This window comes from Macaca fascicularis, chromosome 8 (assembly GCF_037993035.2).
Source record: "Macaca fascicularis isolate 582-1 chromosome 8, T2T-MFA8v1.1".
In the NCBI taxonomy this organism is placed as follows: Eukaryota; Metazoa; Chordata; class Mammalia; order Primates; family Cercopithecidae; genus Macaca; species Macaca fascicularis.
In genome coordinates this window covers 3,580,018-3,599,770 of record NC_088382.1, presented here as the reverse complement: position 1 = coordinate 3,599,770, position 19,753 = coordinate 3,580,018, and the positions used below count along the sequence as shown (strand labels likewise).

Sequence of the window (19,753 nt, the reverse complement as noted above, 5' to 3'; positions counted from 1 at the left end):
TTATATATATTCTCTCGCTATACAGACATGTATATTAATTTATACACACATATATAGGAATTATACATATATACACATATATGTATATATATTCACATATTCCTATATATAGGATATATACATATTCTTATGTATATATCCTATATATATAGGTTATATATATGAAACCAAATTTTTAATTAGAGATTGTTTCACTTTCCATGTCTGAAGATCTGCAGAGTGAGGCACAATTTATTTTACCAGTCATCAAAGAGCATAATGCATGGAACACTCATTTCCCCATATGGAATATTCTATTTACCTGTAAATAAAAATTTGTATTCGAAATCTGGAAAGCAGAGATGGCTTCTCCTGTAGTGCATCTTGGATCTCTCATGGAGAGCAGCATGTTTTATGCATGAATCCGTGTCTGTGATTTATTCAGATCGCCAGTTAACCTTGGGGCCTTTTGCTCCACTTTAAATATTTTGATAGTTCCTACATCATGGGATGCAGTTGGTGCATTTTGGACCAGTTTGTTTTAGATGCATGGTGTCATGTTTTTCCTGGTTATTCATCTGTTACCTACAAATTTTGCTTATTGGAAGTTTTTTGTAGAATTGTAACTGAAATTGAAACAAGGTAGAGCCCCTTTCATGGGTCAGAATGACTCTGTTTGCTAGTTTTGTGTATTCAGTTTGGTTCTATGTGGTTGCCTTTATGTATGAGATGTATATATTCTAATTAGCCAGATGGATAAGCAAGCTTCTTGTTAACATTAGCAATGAATGCTCTTGTATGTCTTTATTCATTTAGGCAATAATCTGTTTAATATGTTAATTACCAAATAACAAACATTTATTTATTTTTCCTCTGTTGTATTAAAATAAAATTCCTAAGGTGAGAAGCACCATGGCTGTTTCTTAGATTAGCACAGACATAACAATTATTAAGAATTAGGCCGGGCACGGTGGCTCACGCCTGTAACCCCAGCACTTTGGGAGGCTGAGAGGGGCAGATCACGAGGTCAGGAGATCAAGACCATCCTGGCTAACACGGTGAAACCCCGTCTCTATACAAAAATCTAGCCGGGTGCAGTGGCAGGTGCCTGTAGTCCCAGCTACTCGGGAGGCTGAGGCAGGAGAATGGCATGAACCCAGGAGGCGGAGCTTGCAGTGAGCTGAGATCTGGCCACTGCACTCCAGCCTGGGTGACAGAGCGAAACTCTGTCTCAAAAAAAAAAAAAAAAAAAAAAAAAAAAAAGAATTAAATAAAAATTCTGTCCATATTTTTTCTAACACAAATGTTTGGTCATGTATGAAACATATAATTGTTGTAGTTCTGGTGCTTAGCCTTCTGATCTGAGGAAGAATGGACAGGCACAAGCACCATTTATCAAGGTAGTAAAAGACAGAAGTTTTTAGTCGGTTTTCCTTAATTTCATCTTTGGCTTTTTTAAAGTGTCCTCTAGTATCATAAGGCAGTCCTCTTTTATTCTGTCCTTGGACAAAGTGTTTCTTTGTAGTTATACTTTAAAACATGTATTAGTCAGGGTTCTCTAGAAGGACAGAACGAATGGAATAGCTACATACATAAAGGGGAATTTATTAAGCATTAACTCACATGATCACAACTCCCACAATACACTGTCTGCAGGCTGAGGAACAAGGAGGGCCATTCTGAGTTCCAAAACTGAAGAGCTTGGAGTTCAATGTTCAGGGGCAAGAAGCATCCAACCCAGGAGAAAGATGTAGGCTAGGCCAGTCTCTCATTTCACATTTTTCTGCCTGCTTATATTCTAGCCATGCTGGCAGTTTATTAGATGGTGCCCACCCAAATTAAGGGTGGGTCTGGCTTTCCCATCCCACGGACTCAAATGTTAGTCTCCTTTGGCAGCACCCCCACAGACACATCCAGGATCAATACTTTGTATCCTTCAATCTAAAAGTTGAAACTCAGTATTAACCATCACAAAACATATGGCCGGGCGTAATGGCTCATGCCTGTAATCCCAGCACTTTGGGAAGCCGAGGCAGGTGGATCACGAGGTCAAGAGATCGAGACCATCCTGGCCAACATGGTAAAACCGTCTCTACCAAAAATACAAAAATTAGCTGTGCTTGGTGGTGTGTGCCTGTAGTCCCAGCTACTCGGGAGGCTGAGGCAGGAGAATCTCTTGAACTCGATAGGTGGAGGTTGCAGTGAGCCAAGATCGTGCCATTGCACTCCAGCCTCGTGACAGAGCTATCAGAAGATGTTCTTGATAAGAATTAGTTTACCATCGCTAATAATTTGGGAATCAAAATTTTGGCCCAGTGATGACGTTTTTCCACTTTTTACTTATACTTCTTATTTAAAATTTTAAACTAATTTTTTAATGGAAAAAAGATCATTTGCAAAGTGATATGTTTGAATTTTATGTGACTGAGCAGAAATAAAATACATTTTCATTCTTTATTTGTGTTTATTTTTTTTTAACTTGAACTTGAAGCTTTTGAGGAAAAAGAAAAGATAGTTCTGACATAACCTGGTTGACCTCATATGGTTATGGTGGAGGAAAATATCTGAGGGATGTATCTGCCTTGGTAGAGTGAGTGACGCCAGGATTCTACCAGAAACCTTCAGTTTTGGAGCTTACAGAAATATCCTCCATCTAAAAGTGAAAATAAAGTGTTTCTATTTAAAACTGTAAAAAACTAAATAGAAGTGTTTTAGAGTGATAACGTGATTTTGAATTAAGACACTAGCATGAAGGCTGAGCTTAGTTAAGTAAAAATCTCTGCTAGCTGATCATAAACAGATCAAAGCTGTCAGATGTCTGAGCTGTTTTCCTTTGACTTTTAGAATACAACTCAAGTTTTTCAAGCCATTGTAATGCAGGGCTTCAGGAAATTTCTTTCTTTTTTTTTTTTTTTTTTTTGAGACGGAGTCTCGCTCTGTCGCCCAGGCTGGAGTGCAGTGGCGCGATCTCGGCTCACTGCAAGCTCCGCCTCCCGGGTTCACGCCATTCTCCTGCCTCAGCCTCCCGAGTAGCTGGGACTACAGGCGCCCACAACCGCGCCCGGCTAATTTTTTGTATTTTTAGTAGAGACGGGGTTTCACTGTGGTCTCGATCTCCTGACCTTGTGATCCGCCCACCTCGGCCTCCCAAAGTGCTGGGATTACAGGCGTGAGCCACCGCGCCCGGCCAGGAAATTTCTTAACTAATCATCATTAACAAGGTGCCTTAACCATAACATTGCCATATTCTAAGGAGTTTTATTCATCATGGAAAATGTTCTGTCCATCAATTAAGATTTAACATAATGCTAATTAATGTTCAAAGGATTAAACATGTTATCTCTAACTTTTTTTTCCTTTGAGGCTTGAAAATTGCCATTGTGGCCGGGCACAGTGGCTCATGCCTGTAATCCCCTGTAATCCAGCACTTTGGGAGGCCAAGGCAGGCGGATCACGAGGTCAGGAGTTCGAGACCAGCCTGCCCAACATGGTGAAACCCCGTCTCTACTAAAGATACAAAAAAAAAAAACCCAAAAGCATTAGCCGAGTGTGGTGGCGCATGCCTGTAATCCCAGCTACTCGGGAGGCTGAGGCAGGAGAATTGTTTGAACCCGGGAGGGAGGCGGAGGTTGCACTGAGCCGAGATCACACCATTGCACTCCAGCCTGGGTGACAGGGCAAGACTCCATCTCAAAAAAAAAAAAAGAAAACAAAAGAAAAGAAAAAGAAAATTGCCATATCAAGAAGAAATGAGCTGTAGAAATATAACCTTTCTGAAATACTGAAGATAATTCTGAATTCAAATCAGTGAGGGTATATCTAAGATAGGAAGTGCAGTCAGGCCACAGCCAGCATGGCAAGGGTGCAATAGGCTGTACTGAGTGGCTCCTGCGCTGGTCAGTGCTCTGTGCTAAATAGATGAGCAGAGCGGACTTGACCCCTCCTTATGTAAAAATATAAGGAAATAGAGTACTGGCAATGTAAAGACTGGATATCAAATGGCTGGGATTTAATTGGAGGTCTGCTCCATGATGCTTTAAAAAGTGCTTTGAACATCTGTGTACAGTGTGTTTCGTTTTCTCAGCAAAAGTGAAGCCAAAGTAAATAAGATAACTGGGGAAAAATTAAGACATACTCACACATACACATACACACAGACATACGCCCCCGCCCCGCCACACGCACACCTCTCTATATTTTATAAGCCCTAACTTTCTAATAATGGATTCCTTTAGTTTTAAATTGGACTCATAGGAAGAGACCCCAAAAGTGTTAGTAATTATACATGTTGCTTTTTTACTGAAACTATAAGATAAAACATTAAGACAAACAAAACCCCCTAAAAAGCAAAACATTTTTCCTTTTAGTCCCATATTAATATAAAAGTGATAGAAAACTGATATAATCTTTGTATCTCTTAAGTTAATATGAGGATTGACTTTGAACAGACAACTCTGGTGGGACTTTCTAAAATAATTTAATCATTTGTCTTTATAGACCCTGTTCTATTATTATTATAGCTATTTCTCTTATTATTTTAATACATCTGAGACATGGCCTTGAAAATAATATTAGGTTTTTCTCCTAAGTTGCATTACTTCTTACCTGGTAAATCTTTGTTTTTCTATTACATTGATAGCAATGCAAAACAAGATTTTAATGTATTATTTTGTTAAGTGTTCAGTAAACGTGCTCACGTATTTGATGTGTTTCAGCTTTGGCTCATCTATCACGTGCACTATTATTATTGCACAGCACCTCATTCTCGGTTGGTTTTATTTTCAGCTCCCTGCGGAGGCCAGTACATGGGATCAGAAGGAGTAGTTTTATCACCAAACTACCCCCATAATTACACAGCTGGTCAAATATGCCTCTATTCCATAACGGTACCAAAGGAATTCGGTAAGGATGTCCTTTTATTTTTAATTCATTGTCATGTTTCCTTTCAGGGTTAATTTTTCTGTCATTCGATAAACAGGTATTCTAGAGCTTAGTGAAATAGTTCATATAAAAGCAAATGAGTTGCATTTTAGTAGCAGGCTTTCCAAACGTATCCCACACAATGTCCATTACAATCCTTTTACCAATGTAATATTAAATGCTTACAGTCCCTTCTAGGGTTATGATTCAGAATAATTAGAGAGAATTAATTTGGCTTTTTTCTTAGGTTTCTCACACATCGTTCTTTCAATTGGTTGTTTTTATGAGCGAGGGAGGATTTCTCATAAAGTAGAGGGTGGGTCAGAGCACTGTGTGCATGTCTGTGCAGGAATGGCACGTACATTCAGTGAATTCAGTAACCAGATCATGATCGAAATCACTGCATCCTTGAGTCAACCTGTAAGTGCTCAGGGATGGAGAAGCAGGCACAGTCCTGACTGTTTCACCTGCTGAACCCTGACTTTCTATTTCCCTCCTACCTATTGTGTCCAATTCGAGCGAATTTTCCAAGATGACTTCATTTCCAGAAGGACCTTCCCTGGTCGCTTTGCACTTCATTTATGTAATGCTCACTCTCACTCTTGATCAGGACAATTTATCTTGGATCGGATTCTTTTCTGGAGTAAACCAGATAGTAGCTATCGTCATCTTAAAGACTATTTCCCTCTTTCCGATAGGAAAATTGAAAACGCTACATAGTCAAGATTTTTATATATGTCTGAGACAGCAATCACTCACTCAGCATATAAAGCAGATAAAAATTCTAATGTTAGACTGTATTTGAGGTAAAGCATTTTTAACATATGACAAGAAAGTTATTTGATGGGTAAGAAACTTGTGTGTGGGAGACATTATTTTTATAAACTTCTATTATGTTATGATTCCCAGGCTTCTTACGAATTTAATACACACCCTCCCTGAGCCTTGCTGTTCCCTTTGTTATGATAAATGGACAATAATACCTAAACGGGTTCTAGATTCCAACTTTTTAAGTTGGCCCAAATTCTTTAAAGTCCCTCATTTAACTTCAACCTTAATTCTGAATTTGAACAAAATACATTTTTCTCACCTAAATGCTCAGCAATATTCCCCAGATTATCACAAAAAAAGTCTTTTTTATGAATATATGACAAAATATACTTATTACAATGGAGTTTAGCAGTCATATCCTATTATTTTAGTTAAATACAAAATATTATTTTCATCACTACACAATTAAAATTGTGTAAAAAAAAGTCATACTCATATCCTCAATATTGATTATAATTTCCCAATCTGAAAGGTTTAATCACACAAACACATCACATCCTATCTGGCAGAAAGTCTCAGTGTGGAATAACATAGTTATAGCGAATCTTTAATGAAAATGCATTCTGTCTTTTACTTTCTTCCCCCATTCCTTGCTCTTTCCTACGAAATAAACTAATTAACTAAACAATTAATCTCACAGTATTTGTAAGTCCATGGATGCAAAGATGAATCGAATCTGGTCTATGCACCTGGCAGGCTTATGGTGTGGGGGTGAGGCAGACGTGCAATCCAGACATTACGGGGTGACGTGATCCTTACCAGGTAGGAAGGGGCTGCTTCCTGTCTGTCAACACAGGCTGAAAATGGGAAGCAATATTATTAATAAGACAGGTCTTCAGATAACCCAGTTTCCTTTATTCTCATCCAAAACCATAGCCAAGAATGCTTTCTAAAACACAAATGTAAGCATTTTAGTATCGTGATAAACATTCTTACTCCTATTACCTACAGAACAAAGTGTTTGTGTTTCAGGGTGGCCTTTGAGGTCCTTGCCACAGCCCTTTGCATTCCAATCCCCCTGTTTGTTTTTTATCCACGGAGTGTTAGCTGAAGTTGACTGTTTGCTGCATTTGTCCCCTCTACCATTTTGCTTTTTGTATTCCATTTCCTGATATAATTTCTTATATTCCATTCTTCTATGAATCCTTCTTGAAGAATTAGTGATAGTGCCATCCTCACTGTGAAGCATTGATGGTTCCCGCGGCTGAAGCCCCACAACCCTTTGTTTGTTCTTCTCATCACATTCTCATGATTTCCAGCAGCAGCGTGGATAGCACTGAGTAGCTTTTCTCAGTTGGAAACTGAATTTGCTCACTGGGGCTGACTGTGAGTGACGGGTTAGAACCCAGGTGAAGGAGGCGCCTCAAGGGAGATGTCAGGGCCATCTCTAGAATGAGCTGGGCATTCCTCCTGGCTCCTGACATCCTGCACTCAAAATCCATATTTGTCGTGGAAATTACCAAACAGGTTCGAGCATGATAGTCCTGGGACAATGTTAATATCGCCTTCCCTCCTTTTTTCTTAGTTTCTAATATGAAGTGAATGTCAGCTAAATATTTCTTGAAAAAGAGTACAAATTATCTATAAATGATTCATTTTTGTGACCCAAGTATTTGGCCTCCAATATGATAAAAATCTAATGCACTTGGGGAGGTGGTGGCTGGGTTAGGATGGTATGAGCAAGATCTGTAGAGAAAGTATTAAGTCCTCTCCCTCTCTAATTTCTGAAAAAAGTTTTTAGTGCATTTCATCTATTGGGAAAATTCACCTAGTCTATATGACTTCTTTGTGTTTTTCTCTGGGAAATTATAAAATCTTCAAAGACAATATTAGATATGTGTGTATGGATTCAGTTACATAAATGTATGTATATGTGTCTGTACACATATGGTCACACACACTGTTACAGTCAGATTACTTCCGTCATACTAACAAATATTAACAGTAATTCTTCCTGTTGGAATTCTGACACATGCAACTAGTGCACACACCTCCATTTCTTGTTCATAATGGTTTAGAATGATTGTAGTGCAAATCTTACAATAAATAAGAAAAGGATTAGTTGTTCATTGCTTGTAAATATATACTAAATCACAGGTTTTCCTGCATATATAAAGGCCCTCTATATCATCAATCTGAATACACAGTATCAGTTAAATTTGAAGTCACAAAGTATATAGTTATGTTTTACTTGAAGGATGTGTGTTCACACAACTTTCATAACCTGTAGGGTAAATGAAATTGTAGAGTGGAAAACAGCAAGTCATTCCTATTATATTCCACAGAATCACGTGTGTAAATCAGTTTGTATGAATATGGTAATGTATTAATATGAATTTGGCATTATAATAACCTTTTGTGAGGAATTTAAATTCCTCATCAAATCATCATGGGGCTTGATCCTTTGCTTATTTTTCATTGAATAAAATGTTGCTAAATATTTGAAAATATAGGGAAGTCTTTACAGATTTTTTTTTTTTTTTGAGATAGCGTCTTACTCTGTCGCCCAGGCTGGAGTGCAGTGGCACAATCTCAGCTCATTGCAACCTCTGCCTTCCAGGTTCAAGCGATTCTCCTGCCTCAGCCTCCTGAGTACCTGGGATTACAGGCAGCCACCACCAAGCCTTGCTAATTTTTGTATTTTTAATAGAGACAGGGTTTCACCATGTTGGCCAGGCTGGTCGTGAACTCCTGACCTCAAGATGATCCACCTGCCTCCGCCTCCCAAAGTACTGGGATTACAGGCGTGAGCCACCACATCCAGCCCAGATATTCTTAATGCTGTGTTTATTAAAACAAAAACATTCTTCATTTAATGTTCAAATTTGAAATAAAACAGTATTTTTTTCTTTTATTAAATGCCAAAAGTCAAGAAGCAAAGTAAAATAGTTTCGTCAACTGAAAACTTAGAAAGCAGAGAAAATAAGTTAATATTTATTTTTTACCAGATTCTTAGGATAATGATCCTTTGGGGCAATTAATAAGTATTCAGTGAAATCAAAAATCTCCATTTTGTTTTCTTAGAGCATCTTGTGCCAACATCCCCCCTCTTATTTTTTAGTGGTCTTTGGACAGTTTGCCTATTTTCAGACGGCCCTGAATGATTTGGCCGAATTATTCGATGGAACCCATGCACAGGCCAGACTTCTCAGCTCGCTCTCTGGGTCTCACTCAGGTAAGTCTTAAAGCATTTTGTGCTTAATTTAGTTTAGACAGCTAGGGGGATTGATTTTTAACTTGTCTATTTCTTTTGCTTTGTTTTGATGAATGAGAAATGTAATCATTTTTGAATCTGCGTGTGTGCTTCGAAAAATCTTATTTTAGATGCAAGCTCTCTAAAGTGTTTTTATCTCAGACATAAAATCACCTGCTCTTATCATCTTACTAAGATTATAGAAAATATAATATTTATCTCAGTAAAAGGGGCAAAGATCCGAAAAAGAGGGTGGGATAATCAACTATCATCCACATTTAATTTTGTATCCCATGTATCTTCACCTCCCTTCTGGATGTAAAAATGATTAACATTTCAGTCCAAATCATTCTAAGCCTGTAAGTCCTACATAGAGAGACCCATTAGTAACCGCACATCTACCTGTGTTCACATGTACACATGCATACATTTATCCACACATGCACGCAAACACACAGGAACCCCCATAAAACATGGAGTTATTTCACAACTTATTTTTATCCCATTCTTACCCTTAAAATCACATACAGAAATCTGTCTCTAACAAACACTGTATACACCCAGTGTCCTTACTCTGAGTTCTGAATGGTATTCTGTGGGTTTAACGTAGCACAATTTAACCCCACTTTTAATTGATGACCTACCCCTTATTTGTACTGACACGTTTTCATCATTTACGAAATCAGTTTGGTACTGAGTACATTCACTAATTTGCCTAGTAAACTATATGCATCACAAGCTTTGACCAATTAAGGTTAAGATTTGGTTATTTCCAGATTTTCACTATTTCATTATTAACTAAAAGTCTTAAGACCTATGTTTTGTTATTTTCTACCAGGGTTCAGTGACGTATCTAAGAATGCATTAGAGGATACATGTTAAATATGTTGATTATTAGTAACATTGTCCTCTGAAAAGCTTATGCCAATTCACACACCGCCCACCACTGCTTGAGACAGACTCTTCCACATTTTATATGTGCTTTTATATATTTTTTATTTTTATTTTATTATTATTACTTTTTGAGACAAAGTCTCACTCACTCTGTTGCACAGGCTAGAGAGCAGTGGCACCATCTTGGCTCACTGCAACCTCCATCTCCCAGGTTCAAGCAATTCTCCTGCCTCAGCCTCCTGAGTGACTGGGATTACAGGCATGTGCCACCATAGCTGGCTAATTTTTGCATTTTTAGTAGAGACGTGGTTTCCCCATGTTGGCCAGGCTGGTCTCAAACTCCTGGCCTCAAGTGATCCACCAGCTTCAGCCTCCCAAAGTGTTAGGATTACAGGTGTGAGCCTCTGCGCCTGGCCTATATGTGCTTCTAAAGGTTAAAAATATACTTCAGAAGGTCTTTTCTGAACTCTCTAATTTTTAAAAAATCATCTTTGGATTCAGTTACTTTTTAAAAAATTTTAAGTAAAATTCTTTTAATTTTAGCTAAAATCAAATTAAGGTGATTCTGAGCAAACGATTCACCCTTTACTTCTGTCTCCTTTATTATATAGACCTACCTACCATTGGTGCTTTCTTCAAAAAAAAGTCATCAGTGAAATAATGATTACAGTATATTTTAATCAAATTCACTGCCTATTCTTGCCTAGGACAGAGTTTTTAAAACTTTATAGAAACAACATATTTGAGTTTTAAACCACAAAGTGAAAATGTTTAAAAAGTTCAAAAATAAATGTGAAATTTCAGCTTTATCACCATTTTCCAAAATACAACTGTCCTCCACGGTGCTGTGTGTTTTCTGAATCCCATGTATTATCTCGGTTTTCATTTCTAGGGGAAACATTGCCCTTGGCTACGTCAAATCAAATTCTGCTCCGATTCAGTGCGAAGAGCGGTGCCTCTGCCAGGGGCTTCCACTTCGTGTATCAAGGTGAGGGTCACTCCCCATGTCTCCACATGTCACTGTGGTCCTTCCTGATGCTGCACACGCTGCCAGTCTCAGACAGAGCACTCAGAACATCTCAGTGGCATTTTTGTCATATTTAAGGAGCTGGAGGTGTTCGTATGTTCATAACGAAGTTATTTAATAAAAATGTTACAATTTTTTGACAGTTGAAACTCATATTTCTACTACAAAACACGATAATATCTCATTTATCAGGTACTAGAAGGGAATAAATATTGATCATATTACCTTTCTGTAGCTCTTCACATCTTGTAAGATGATTTCAAATACAATATTTTATCTAATTAAGTATTTTGTAATAGTTTAGATCTTAGTAACGATATATGAAATATATTTAAAATGCATTCTACAATTTTACATTTTATTATAAAAACTAAGCTTAAAAGGAAAGTTAACAAAACAAAAAACAAAATATCACACATGCATCTCTTATCCTAACTAAATACCTATTTATTTTGTTTGCGTTTTATTTACTTTGGGTACTTTTACACCTTTATACTTATTTTTTAATTTAAACCTTTTAAAAGATATTTGAGATTGCTCAAATATTCTGAAAAGCTAAGAATTTTCTCCGCATATGTTTCACTTTTGTTTTGCATATTCATTATATGAACTTGAAAAAATGACCATATAAACTGTTCATATACTTTCGGAAGCTTGGAGTAAGTCTTTGGATGGAGCTTGTCGTGACTGTAAAGGCTGAGATCTGGAAGAAATGATCATGCTCAGAGAAAAACTGTGTGTTCAAAAATAAGAAGCAATACTTAGTCTTTCTAGGTCTTAATTTTGCTGGAGGCTACAGATACAAATGGCCACTGTTAAGTATTTTCTTCCGATCTGGAGAAACATCTTTTCTTAGCAATGTTTCCTTTAATAAAGGTTCCTCCAGAAAACATTATTGATACTATTATGTTTTTTTTTTTTAAAAAGATGGAGTATAGCAATGTTATATTATTTATCAATCATTTCTAATCATCTCAAATTCGGAATTTCATGACTTCAAAACAGTTCAGTGTAAAAACCCTTCAGTTTTCAGCAATTAGATAATTTAAAGAGTAATGAGAAGAGAATGAGGATGATGCCTCACAGTTAATCGGGAGACAAAGGTCTCTCTGATCCTGTGTAAGTAGCCATTGAGTGAATGGAGACGCGAATGCATTAAAAAGAGCTACGTTGTTATAAGTTACATCTTTTATTAAAATGTAAATCATTACCCAGTAGTTTTTAAAAACGGACTTTATTAGAGTGTGGCCTATTGAAACAACCCGTCTCTTACTACTTCTCATTTTTTCAGATAAATTCTATCTGACTTTGCAAAAGCAGAATCATGTTTAGACCAAAGTGAGATGTGTAAAGAAACTGGGCTGCCTGAACATTTTCTCTCCTGGCAGTGCTCAAGTGACTGACCTTGTCTGCCTTTATAAGGGGCTTTCTTTGGTTTTTGATAAAGATTATAAAATCTATCAGATCATCAGATAACATATTGCTTGCAGCTGGTGTCTAATATTCAAATGTTGTCCTTGGAAGGCATGTATTTTAAAAATTTTGCTTAAAGTAATACATTTTCATCAAAATGTCAAAGATACAGAAAAGTAGAAAGAAAAGAACATCATTTATAGAGGACATTTATTTTTCTTGTCCTCAAGAGTATATAATGACTCTAACATCCTTAATATTTTATAAATTTCTAAATACCTCCTTCTCTTGCTTTGCTCCTACTAGTGTGTTTATGCAAAAAATTGATGTCTTTTTATCAAAAACTAAGTTTTTCTGGAGGTAAAGAACTAGAATTATAAATGCAACTTATAAATTACTCAACAGCAATGGTAAAAGTTTTGAGTACACATGAAAAGTTAAATTGAACATTGCTTCTTGAAAGACAGTAGTTACACTGAAGCCTAAAAATTATTTGAACTCTATTATATGAAAGTATTCTGAACAGTACTTTCATACACTACAGCTTCATTCTTTCATAAACAAATTCAGCTTCAAATTACACATAGACTTTATGATTTCCATGGTTGTAGGATACCTAACCCTTGTTAGACACGGTTCGGTTCTAAAGAGCTGCTGGGGGCTGCCGTGAAAAATGTTTGCAACAGTGACAGTGTGCAGAAAACGTGTGTGTGACTCCAGACATGCACAGATCATGGTCTCTAGCCCTCTGCTCCCCACCCCCCATTTAGTGATATGAAGACATAATTAATGATGATGTTACCATCTTTCTGAACTTGTGAGGCAGTGGAAGTCTAGAGGCTTTTGAATGCAGTATTCTAGTGAACCTATGCAATTGCTGGGTTTTTGTTTGTTTTCCACACTGTTTGAGAGCAGAAGGGTACATTTGGAAAGCATGAGAGAAGAAGGTGTGAGTTAGATCACAGGGCACCCCAGAGAAGGCTGTGGCGAGTGACCCTTCAGAATGAAACACTGGATAACCCTTCAGCATGGATGTGTCCATGGTGAGCCAGTACTCGCGAGGAGCTTCTCTTATCTTTAGTTTGGTGCCGCTGAATAAACCGGCATGGTTATGATCCACTCTGCCAGAAAGGAAGCACTCACAATCCACTGGTCTCCAGTGACAGAAGGAGTGGTGTGGAGACTGAGATGAGTGACCTACATGACCAACAGGTTTCGGTGATAATGGAGCACTGTTTGCAGCTGTGGCTCAGGTGTGCGTCCTGCCCACCCAACCTTTCACCCCACTCTGAATCAGTAACCACTCCCTCAGCTGTGAAATAATCCAATAGCATTGAGAAGCAAAAGCTATGGTGAGAAGCTGGCATGAAAAGAAATCAAATTATTCCCCTCCTGAAGTATGAGAGTTTCTGTAATGGTTTTGTTACCAGAAAGGGGTTCGGATCCAGACCCCAAAAGAGGGTTCTTGGATCTCGCGCAAAAAAGAATTTGGGGCGAGTCCATAGAGTAAAGTGAAAGCAAGTTTATTCGGAAAGTTAAGGAATAAAGAATGGCTACTCCTCAGAGCAGTGGCCTGGGCCACTCAGCTACTTGTACTTGCTGTTATTTCTTGATTATATGCTAAATGAGTGACGGATTATTTGTGAGTTTTCTGGGAAAGGGGTAGACAATTCCTTTAACTAGGGTCTCTCCCCTTTTTAGGCCCTGTAGAGTAACTTCCTGGCATTGCCATGGCATTTGTAAACTGTCATGGTGCCGGTGGGAGTGTTCTTTTTAGCATGCTAATGCTTTTTAATTCATGTATAATGAGCAGTGGGGATGACCACAGAGGCCACTTTAGAAGCCATCTTGGTTTTGGAGGATTTTAGCCAGCTTCTTTACTGCATCTTTTTATCAGCAAGGTCTTTGTGACCTGTACCTTGTACCGACCTCCTATCTCATCCTGTGACTTAGAATGCTTGACCTCTTGTGAATTTAGCCCAGTAGGTCTCAGTCTCATTTTACACAGCCCCTATTGAAGATGGAGTCTCTCCGGATCGAACACCTCTGACAGTTTTAATATTCCAAGTCTGAACCATGATTACATTTTTTCCTGGCATTAGCAAGCTTTCTTGAAGACATGGGAGATACACAATTCTTGCTTTTAAATGCTGAACATGTTCAGCTTTGTACATTTGCTTTTTGGCATCAAGCAGAAAGTGTTTTATACCAGTTTCTGAGCTCCCGGGAATTCCCTGAGTGTTCACAGTGGAGGAGACTCCTGTAGCCTCCCCTGTACTCTCTAAGTTCCCTGGCCTTGTACCATCAAGCAGGGACTGGAAGAACCTGCATGATTGGCTGTGATTATACAGGTGTAGGGATCTTTGACATTTCACAGAAAATATATCACACCTAAAATCAACATATTCTTAGCAAAATGCAAAAGCAGAACATCACACAAACCGTTTCTTAGTAACTCCAGCACAGTCTGCTTCTTCCAGGGTTAGAAGAGGCCATTGATTCTATACCATTAAGTAATTACATCGCATTTAGAGACTTTGCTTTGGCCAGTAATTCATGTCTTTCAACATTAGAATCAATCCTCCTGGAAACAGAGGCCAAGGGAGGCAGAGCCCACATCCTTCTCTTTGCTGCCTGCTCCGAGGCTCCTGAGGATTTAAGGCAGGCTGGTCACAGCTGCCCACCCTGCCCTGTCTTCTCCCCCATCCCTCTGATGTGCGTGATTGATTGTGTCTCAATAAACCTTCATGTGGGAGAGTCCCTCATCAACGCTACTTTTTTCAATGGTCTTATATTTATGCCTGTCTGTTTTCATAAAGAGCCTATTCCTGTAATTTGTTTCAACGTAGAATTCAATGCTGCCTTCAGTTCCTTCCGGATAATACACTCACACCAAAATGAGTAAACTGCAAGGATCTACTGTACATTTTAAAGGGAAAAGGAAACCATATTTCTATATTGAACTTCCTCCACAGTGCCCAGCTTATAAATGTCCATTGGCCGGGACTTTTTCTTTCCAAGTCATGTTTTCCAGGTCACCATCTCTAACCTGGGTTCTCCTCTCCCAGGCTCCTCACCTGAAGCAGCACCTGCATCCCAGGCTCAGGAGCTCAAGGCTTTCTTCTTCCAGGGTCTTCTACTGAAAGACTTGGTCTCTTTAGCACTCATGGGAATATAGTTAATTAGGCCAGGCACGGTGACTCTGAGCTCAGGAGTTCAAGACCAGCCTGGTCCACATGGTGAAACCCCGTCTCTACTAAAAGTACAAAAAAAAAAAAAAATAGCCAAGTGTGGTGGCATATGCCTGTAATCTCAGCTACTTGGGAGACTGAAGCAGGAGAACTGCTTGAACCTGGGAGGCGGAGATTACCGTGAGCCTAGATCACACCACTATACTCCAGCCTACGTGACAGAACGAGACTCCACCTCAAAAATAAAATAAAATAAAATAGTTAATTGAATGGTCTCCTGAAAATAAACAGAGCTATAAACGCAGGAATATTTTTTTCTCAATTTGGGTAAGAAAGATGTGCATTAAGAGTTTCTTTACTTGAGGTTATTTCCGGGCAGGCAAATACATGTTTTAATTGATTTTCCCTTGGTGTCTTCTTCTTTTTAGATGGCATGAATTATGTGGCTTAGTTGGTTTTCCCATCTAAAACCTCACATTTGTATCAAGAGCTTATAAAATGCATATTCTTTGCAAAGAAGAATAAATGTAAAATTTTGCTTCCAATCCAGTGATACATGTTTTAATTCATTGACTAGTAATGGCTTGTCCAACCTGATTTTTCAACCATGAGAGAGGAATGATTTTGAGATACAAAATGTCCCTCAGTCACTAAATCAAAACTGCTCCACTGAGGTGTTGCAAGTGAGTCCTCCATGCATTCGGATTTATTTTATTATTGTTGTTGTGGTTTTCACATCGACTGTAACAGAGGTGCGGTCAAGGAGCAGCATGTAGCTGTAGCTTAGAGCATTTGCGGTGTTGAAGGGTGATCGTAAAACCTGTCACAATACGTTTCCGGCTTTTCCCGACAGGTGTGCACACATTCGCACTGCTTCCCACTTCCAGCACCTCAGAGCCCCGGAGGAGGACATCCTGCCTCCGAAGAAACATGGTTGTCTGACCTGAGAAGTCAATCATTTTGTTGATCACCCTCTATTCCAGGCTGACCTCATTCCCGCTCACTTTTCCACTGGGCTGATTTCAATTTGGCTTCACGGCAGTGTGAAATATTTACTAAAAGATAGAGAATGATGATGACAGACAATAGAATTTCTCTCGGATGCCGTCTGAAATGTCCAGGCGAAGGGCCAGAGCCAGAGGACTGGCAGGGAGGAGGAAGTCACAGAGCACGGTCTGATTTCCACCCACCCGCTTCCCAGGCATTCCGTGGAGCTGTGATGTCTCCATTCCACAGCTTCTCCCTGTCCTACTGTCTCAAATACTTAAAATTGGTCTCTTCACTTTCTAAACTTCTTCCTCTAAAAATCTTTCTTCGTAATTTATCCAGATGCAGGTGTTCTTCATTTATTGTCATTTTCCTTGAAAATAGACCACTATCAAATTCATGAAGAAAGTGACCTGGGTACACATGGCCCTTGGTGCTATATTTCTCCTCATTTTGGGAACTTGGAATGACAGTGATACCCTGTATCTCTCAAAGATAAAAATGTATTTGCATAGCTCTCAAATATACAAGTAAGTGATGCAATACCTGAAGCCTCTTAGATAAGTGGAACCTTTGCCACGATAGCGGGTATTTTGTAAGCAATCCAGCATAAGTAGAAAAACCACCACTGGCAATAGTTCTTCATTTTGTGAAAGATCTTTGAGATGATTGTGGAAGCCTCTATGGGATATCTTTTTTTTTTTTTTTTTCTTCACACCATTATTCAACTCTAACAAAATACTCAGGCATGACAAAAAATAATTTCAAGAACTATTTTGTTATATGAATTGAGAATCCCTAATCTGACTATCCAAAATCCTAAATGCTCCAAAATCTGATATGTTTTGAGCACCAACATGACTCCACAAAGGAAAAATTTCACACCTGACCTCATGTAATGGACGAATCGCAATAGAAAATGCTGTCAACACTGTCTCATGCACAAAATAATTTAAAATATTGTATTTGTATTTAAAATATAAAATATTGTATAAAATGGCTGCCCACCAGAGCTTCTCCGTGGTGCCAAAGAGCTGCTTCTTGCGCTTCTCAGGCTACATAAATCCGTCTGACTCGTGACCCATTTAAAGAGCAACTTGTTTTGTGGGAAACAATTGAGTATTAGCCAAACCCTAACAATTACTGTGTTTCATAAACCAAGTCATCATCTTAACAAGGATAAAGCATGTGTAGAAGGTGTATCAGGCTATGTGTATACGGCATGTATTAGACATAAATGAATTTCATGTTTAGACTTGGGTCCCATCCCTAAGATATCTTATTATGTTTACGCAAATATTCCAAAATCTATAAGAATTCAAAACCTGAAACACCAAACATTTCAGATAAAGGATACTCAACCTGTAATAGAATATTATAGTTACTCTGTATTTCATTTTTAGCTTGGAGAAGAATGATTCTGATAAACCATAAATTATTTTCCACATCAGTGCTGTTAGAAAGGTAGACACTTTTATTAATTTTTCCTTTTTATAGAAAATATCTCAACACCAAATTGAAATGTCATTTAATCAAAATAATCTGCCAATTTTCATTTTCATGGAACTGCTTCCCCAGCAGCAGTTACCCAAATCATGTCGGTTGTTGTTCTAATTCAACAGAAAATAAATAAATAAAACAGATTCTAGTGTGTTAGAAAAAGCTGTGGGAAGATAGAAGAGTTATTTTAAGAGAAAATGAGTACGTGAGCACATTCTGATAAAGGACTGTGCATTTAGGGTGAAGACACACAAGGACTGAGGAGGATAGAATCCCAGAGACAGTACCTGAATACTGTCTTTTTCATTGCAGAGGACAAAAGCAAAATATGCAAATTTCGAAGTGCATAACTATTTTCAGAGTTTGCCTGGTGTGACGGACCTCTTTGCCAATTGAAGTATTTTTTAATCTTTATCCCACGCTCCTTTTGATAAATAGGAATATCTCCTGTAGGTGGCAGTTTCTTCCATACAACCTGAATAGTTATCTCACTCCCCACATTGCACTGATACTCACCTGTCAGTACCTACTACCCAAAGAAGACCTGAGATACACACGCGTCATTCCATATACTTGGGTTTTCGCTTGCTGCAACAACGAAGGCCACCCATTATGCAGAACCTAGGAAAGTCTCATCAAGAGAGAACCGGAGGGACTTGCTATTTTTTCATTTTTTATTTTATTTATTTTTTTGGAGACAGTCTCAATCTGTCGCCCAGGCTGGAGTGCAGTGGCGCGATCTTGGTTCACTGCAACTTATGCCTCCCAGGTTCAAGCGATTCTCCTGCCTCAGACTCCCGAGTAGCTGGGATTACAGACATGTGCCACCACACCTGGCTAATTTTTGTATTTTTTTAGTAGAGACGGGGTTTCACCATGTTGGCCAGGCTGGTCTCAAACTCCCGACCTCAAGTGATCCACCCTTCTCGGCCTCCCGAAGTGCTGGGATTACAGGCGTGAGCCACCGTACCCAGCCGGGGCCTGTTAAGATTTGGGCTCATCCTAGGTGACTTTAGGGAGGACTAAAGGCAACACAATTGCATGTGGAACAGGTGTTCTCATTAGGAAATCTACCCTCTTAACTGTAAACACAGTGCTTGTAGAGCAGATGTCCTGGACCTACTCATTTTACATAACTGAAACTTTATACCCATTCAAAAGTAGCTTCCCGTTTTCCTGTTCCCCAGCCCCAAGTAACTACCAGTGTAAATCTCTCTGGTTCTGTGAGTGCCACTACTTTAGATCTCCCCACAGAAGTAAAATCATAAGGTGTTTGTCCTCTGAGACTGCTTATTTGCTTATTTCGGTTAGCGTGATGTCCTCAAGGTTCATCCGTGTTATTACAGATAGCAGAATTTTCTTCTTTTTCAAGGCTGTATAGTATTCCATTGAGTATCTGCTCCACGGTTTATCTGTTCATCTGATGATAGACATTTAAGTTGTTTGCACATTTAGACTATTTTGAAGAATGCTACAATGAATGTGAGAGTACCGATATTTCTTTGGGATCCCAATTTAAATTCCTTTAGATAAGTATACACAAGTGAGATTGCTGGATCTGATGGTAGTTTATCTTAATATTTTTATTGCATCACAATGGCCATATTATAAGAAATCATTCATGTGGTAGATTTTCTCATTAGACTGTGAGGCCTGTGAGGACAAGTGCACCTTGTTAGTCACCTCACTATCACCAGCAGGATGATTAAATGTAATCACCTGAATATCAATCAGTCCTCATAAGGCACTGAGTCTTTTTATGCTGTTTTCCTCATCTGAAGTGAGGACACTGAGATGGTCCTGAGGACGAAGTGCAGT

The 19,753-nt window shown here is 38.6% G+C and overlaps 1 protein-coding gene across 2 annotated transcripts in view; it reads left to right on the top strand.

Moving 5' to 3' along the window:
• Positions 1 to 19,753, top strand: part of CSMD1 (CUB and Sushi multiple domains 1) — a 2,045,798-nt gene that overhangs the window by 1,768,960 nt on the left and 257,085 nt on the right. For both annotated transcript variants that reach the window (XM_005562521.5, XM_065518732.2), the window contains exons 31-33: positions 4,765 to 4,881; positions 8,792 to 8,905; positions 10,710 to 10,805. In XM_005562521.5, the coding sequence (XP_005562578.3) occupies positions 4,765 to 4,881; positions 8,792 to 8,905; positions 10,710 to 10,805 (327 nt within the window). The remainder of the gene's footprint in view (positions 1 to 4,764; positions 4,882 to 8,791; positions 8,906 to 10,709; positions 10,806 to 19,753) is intronic.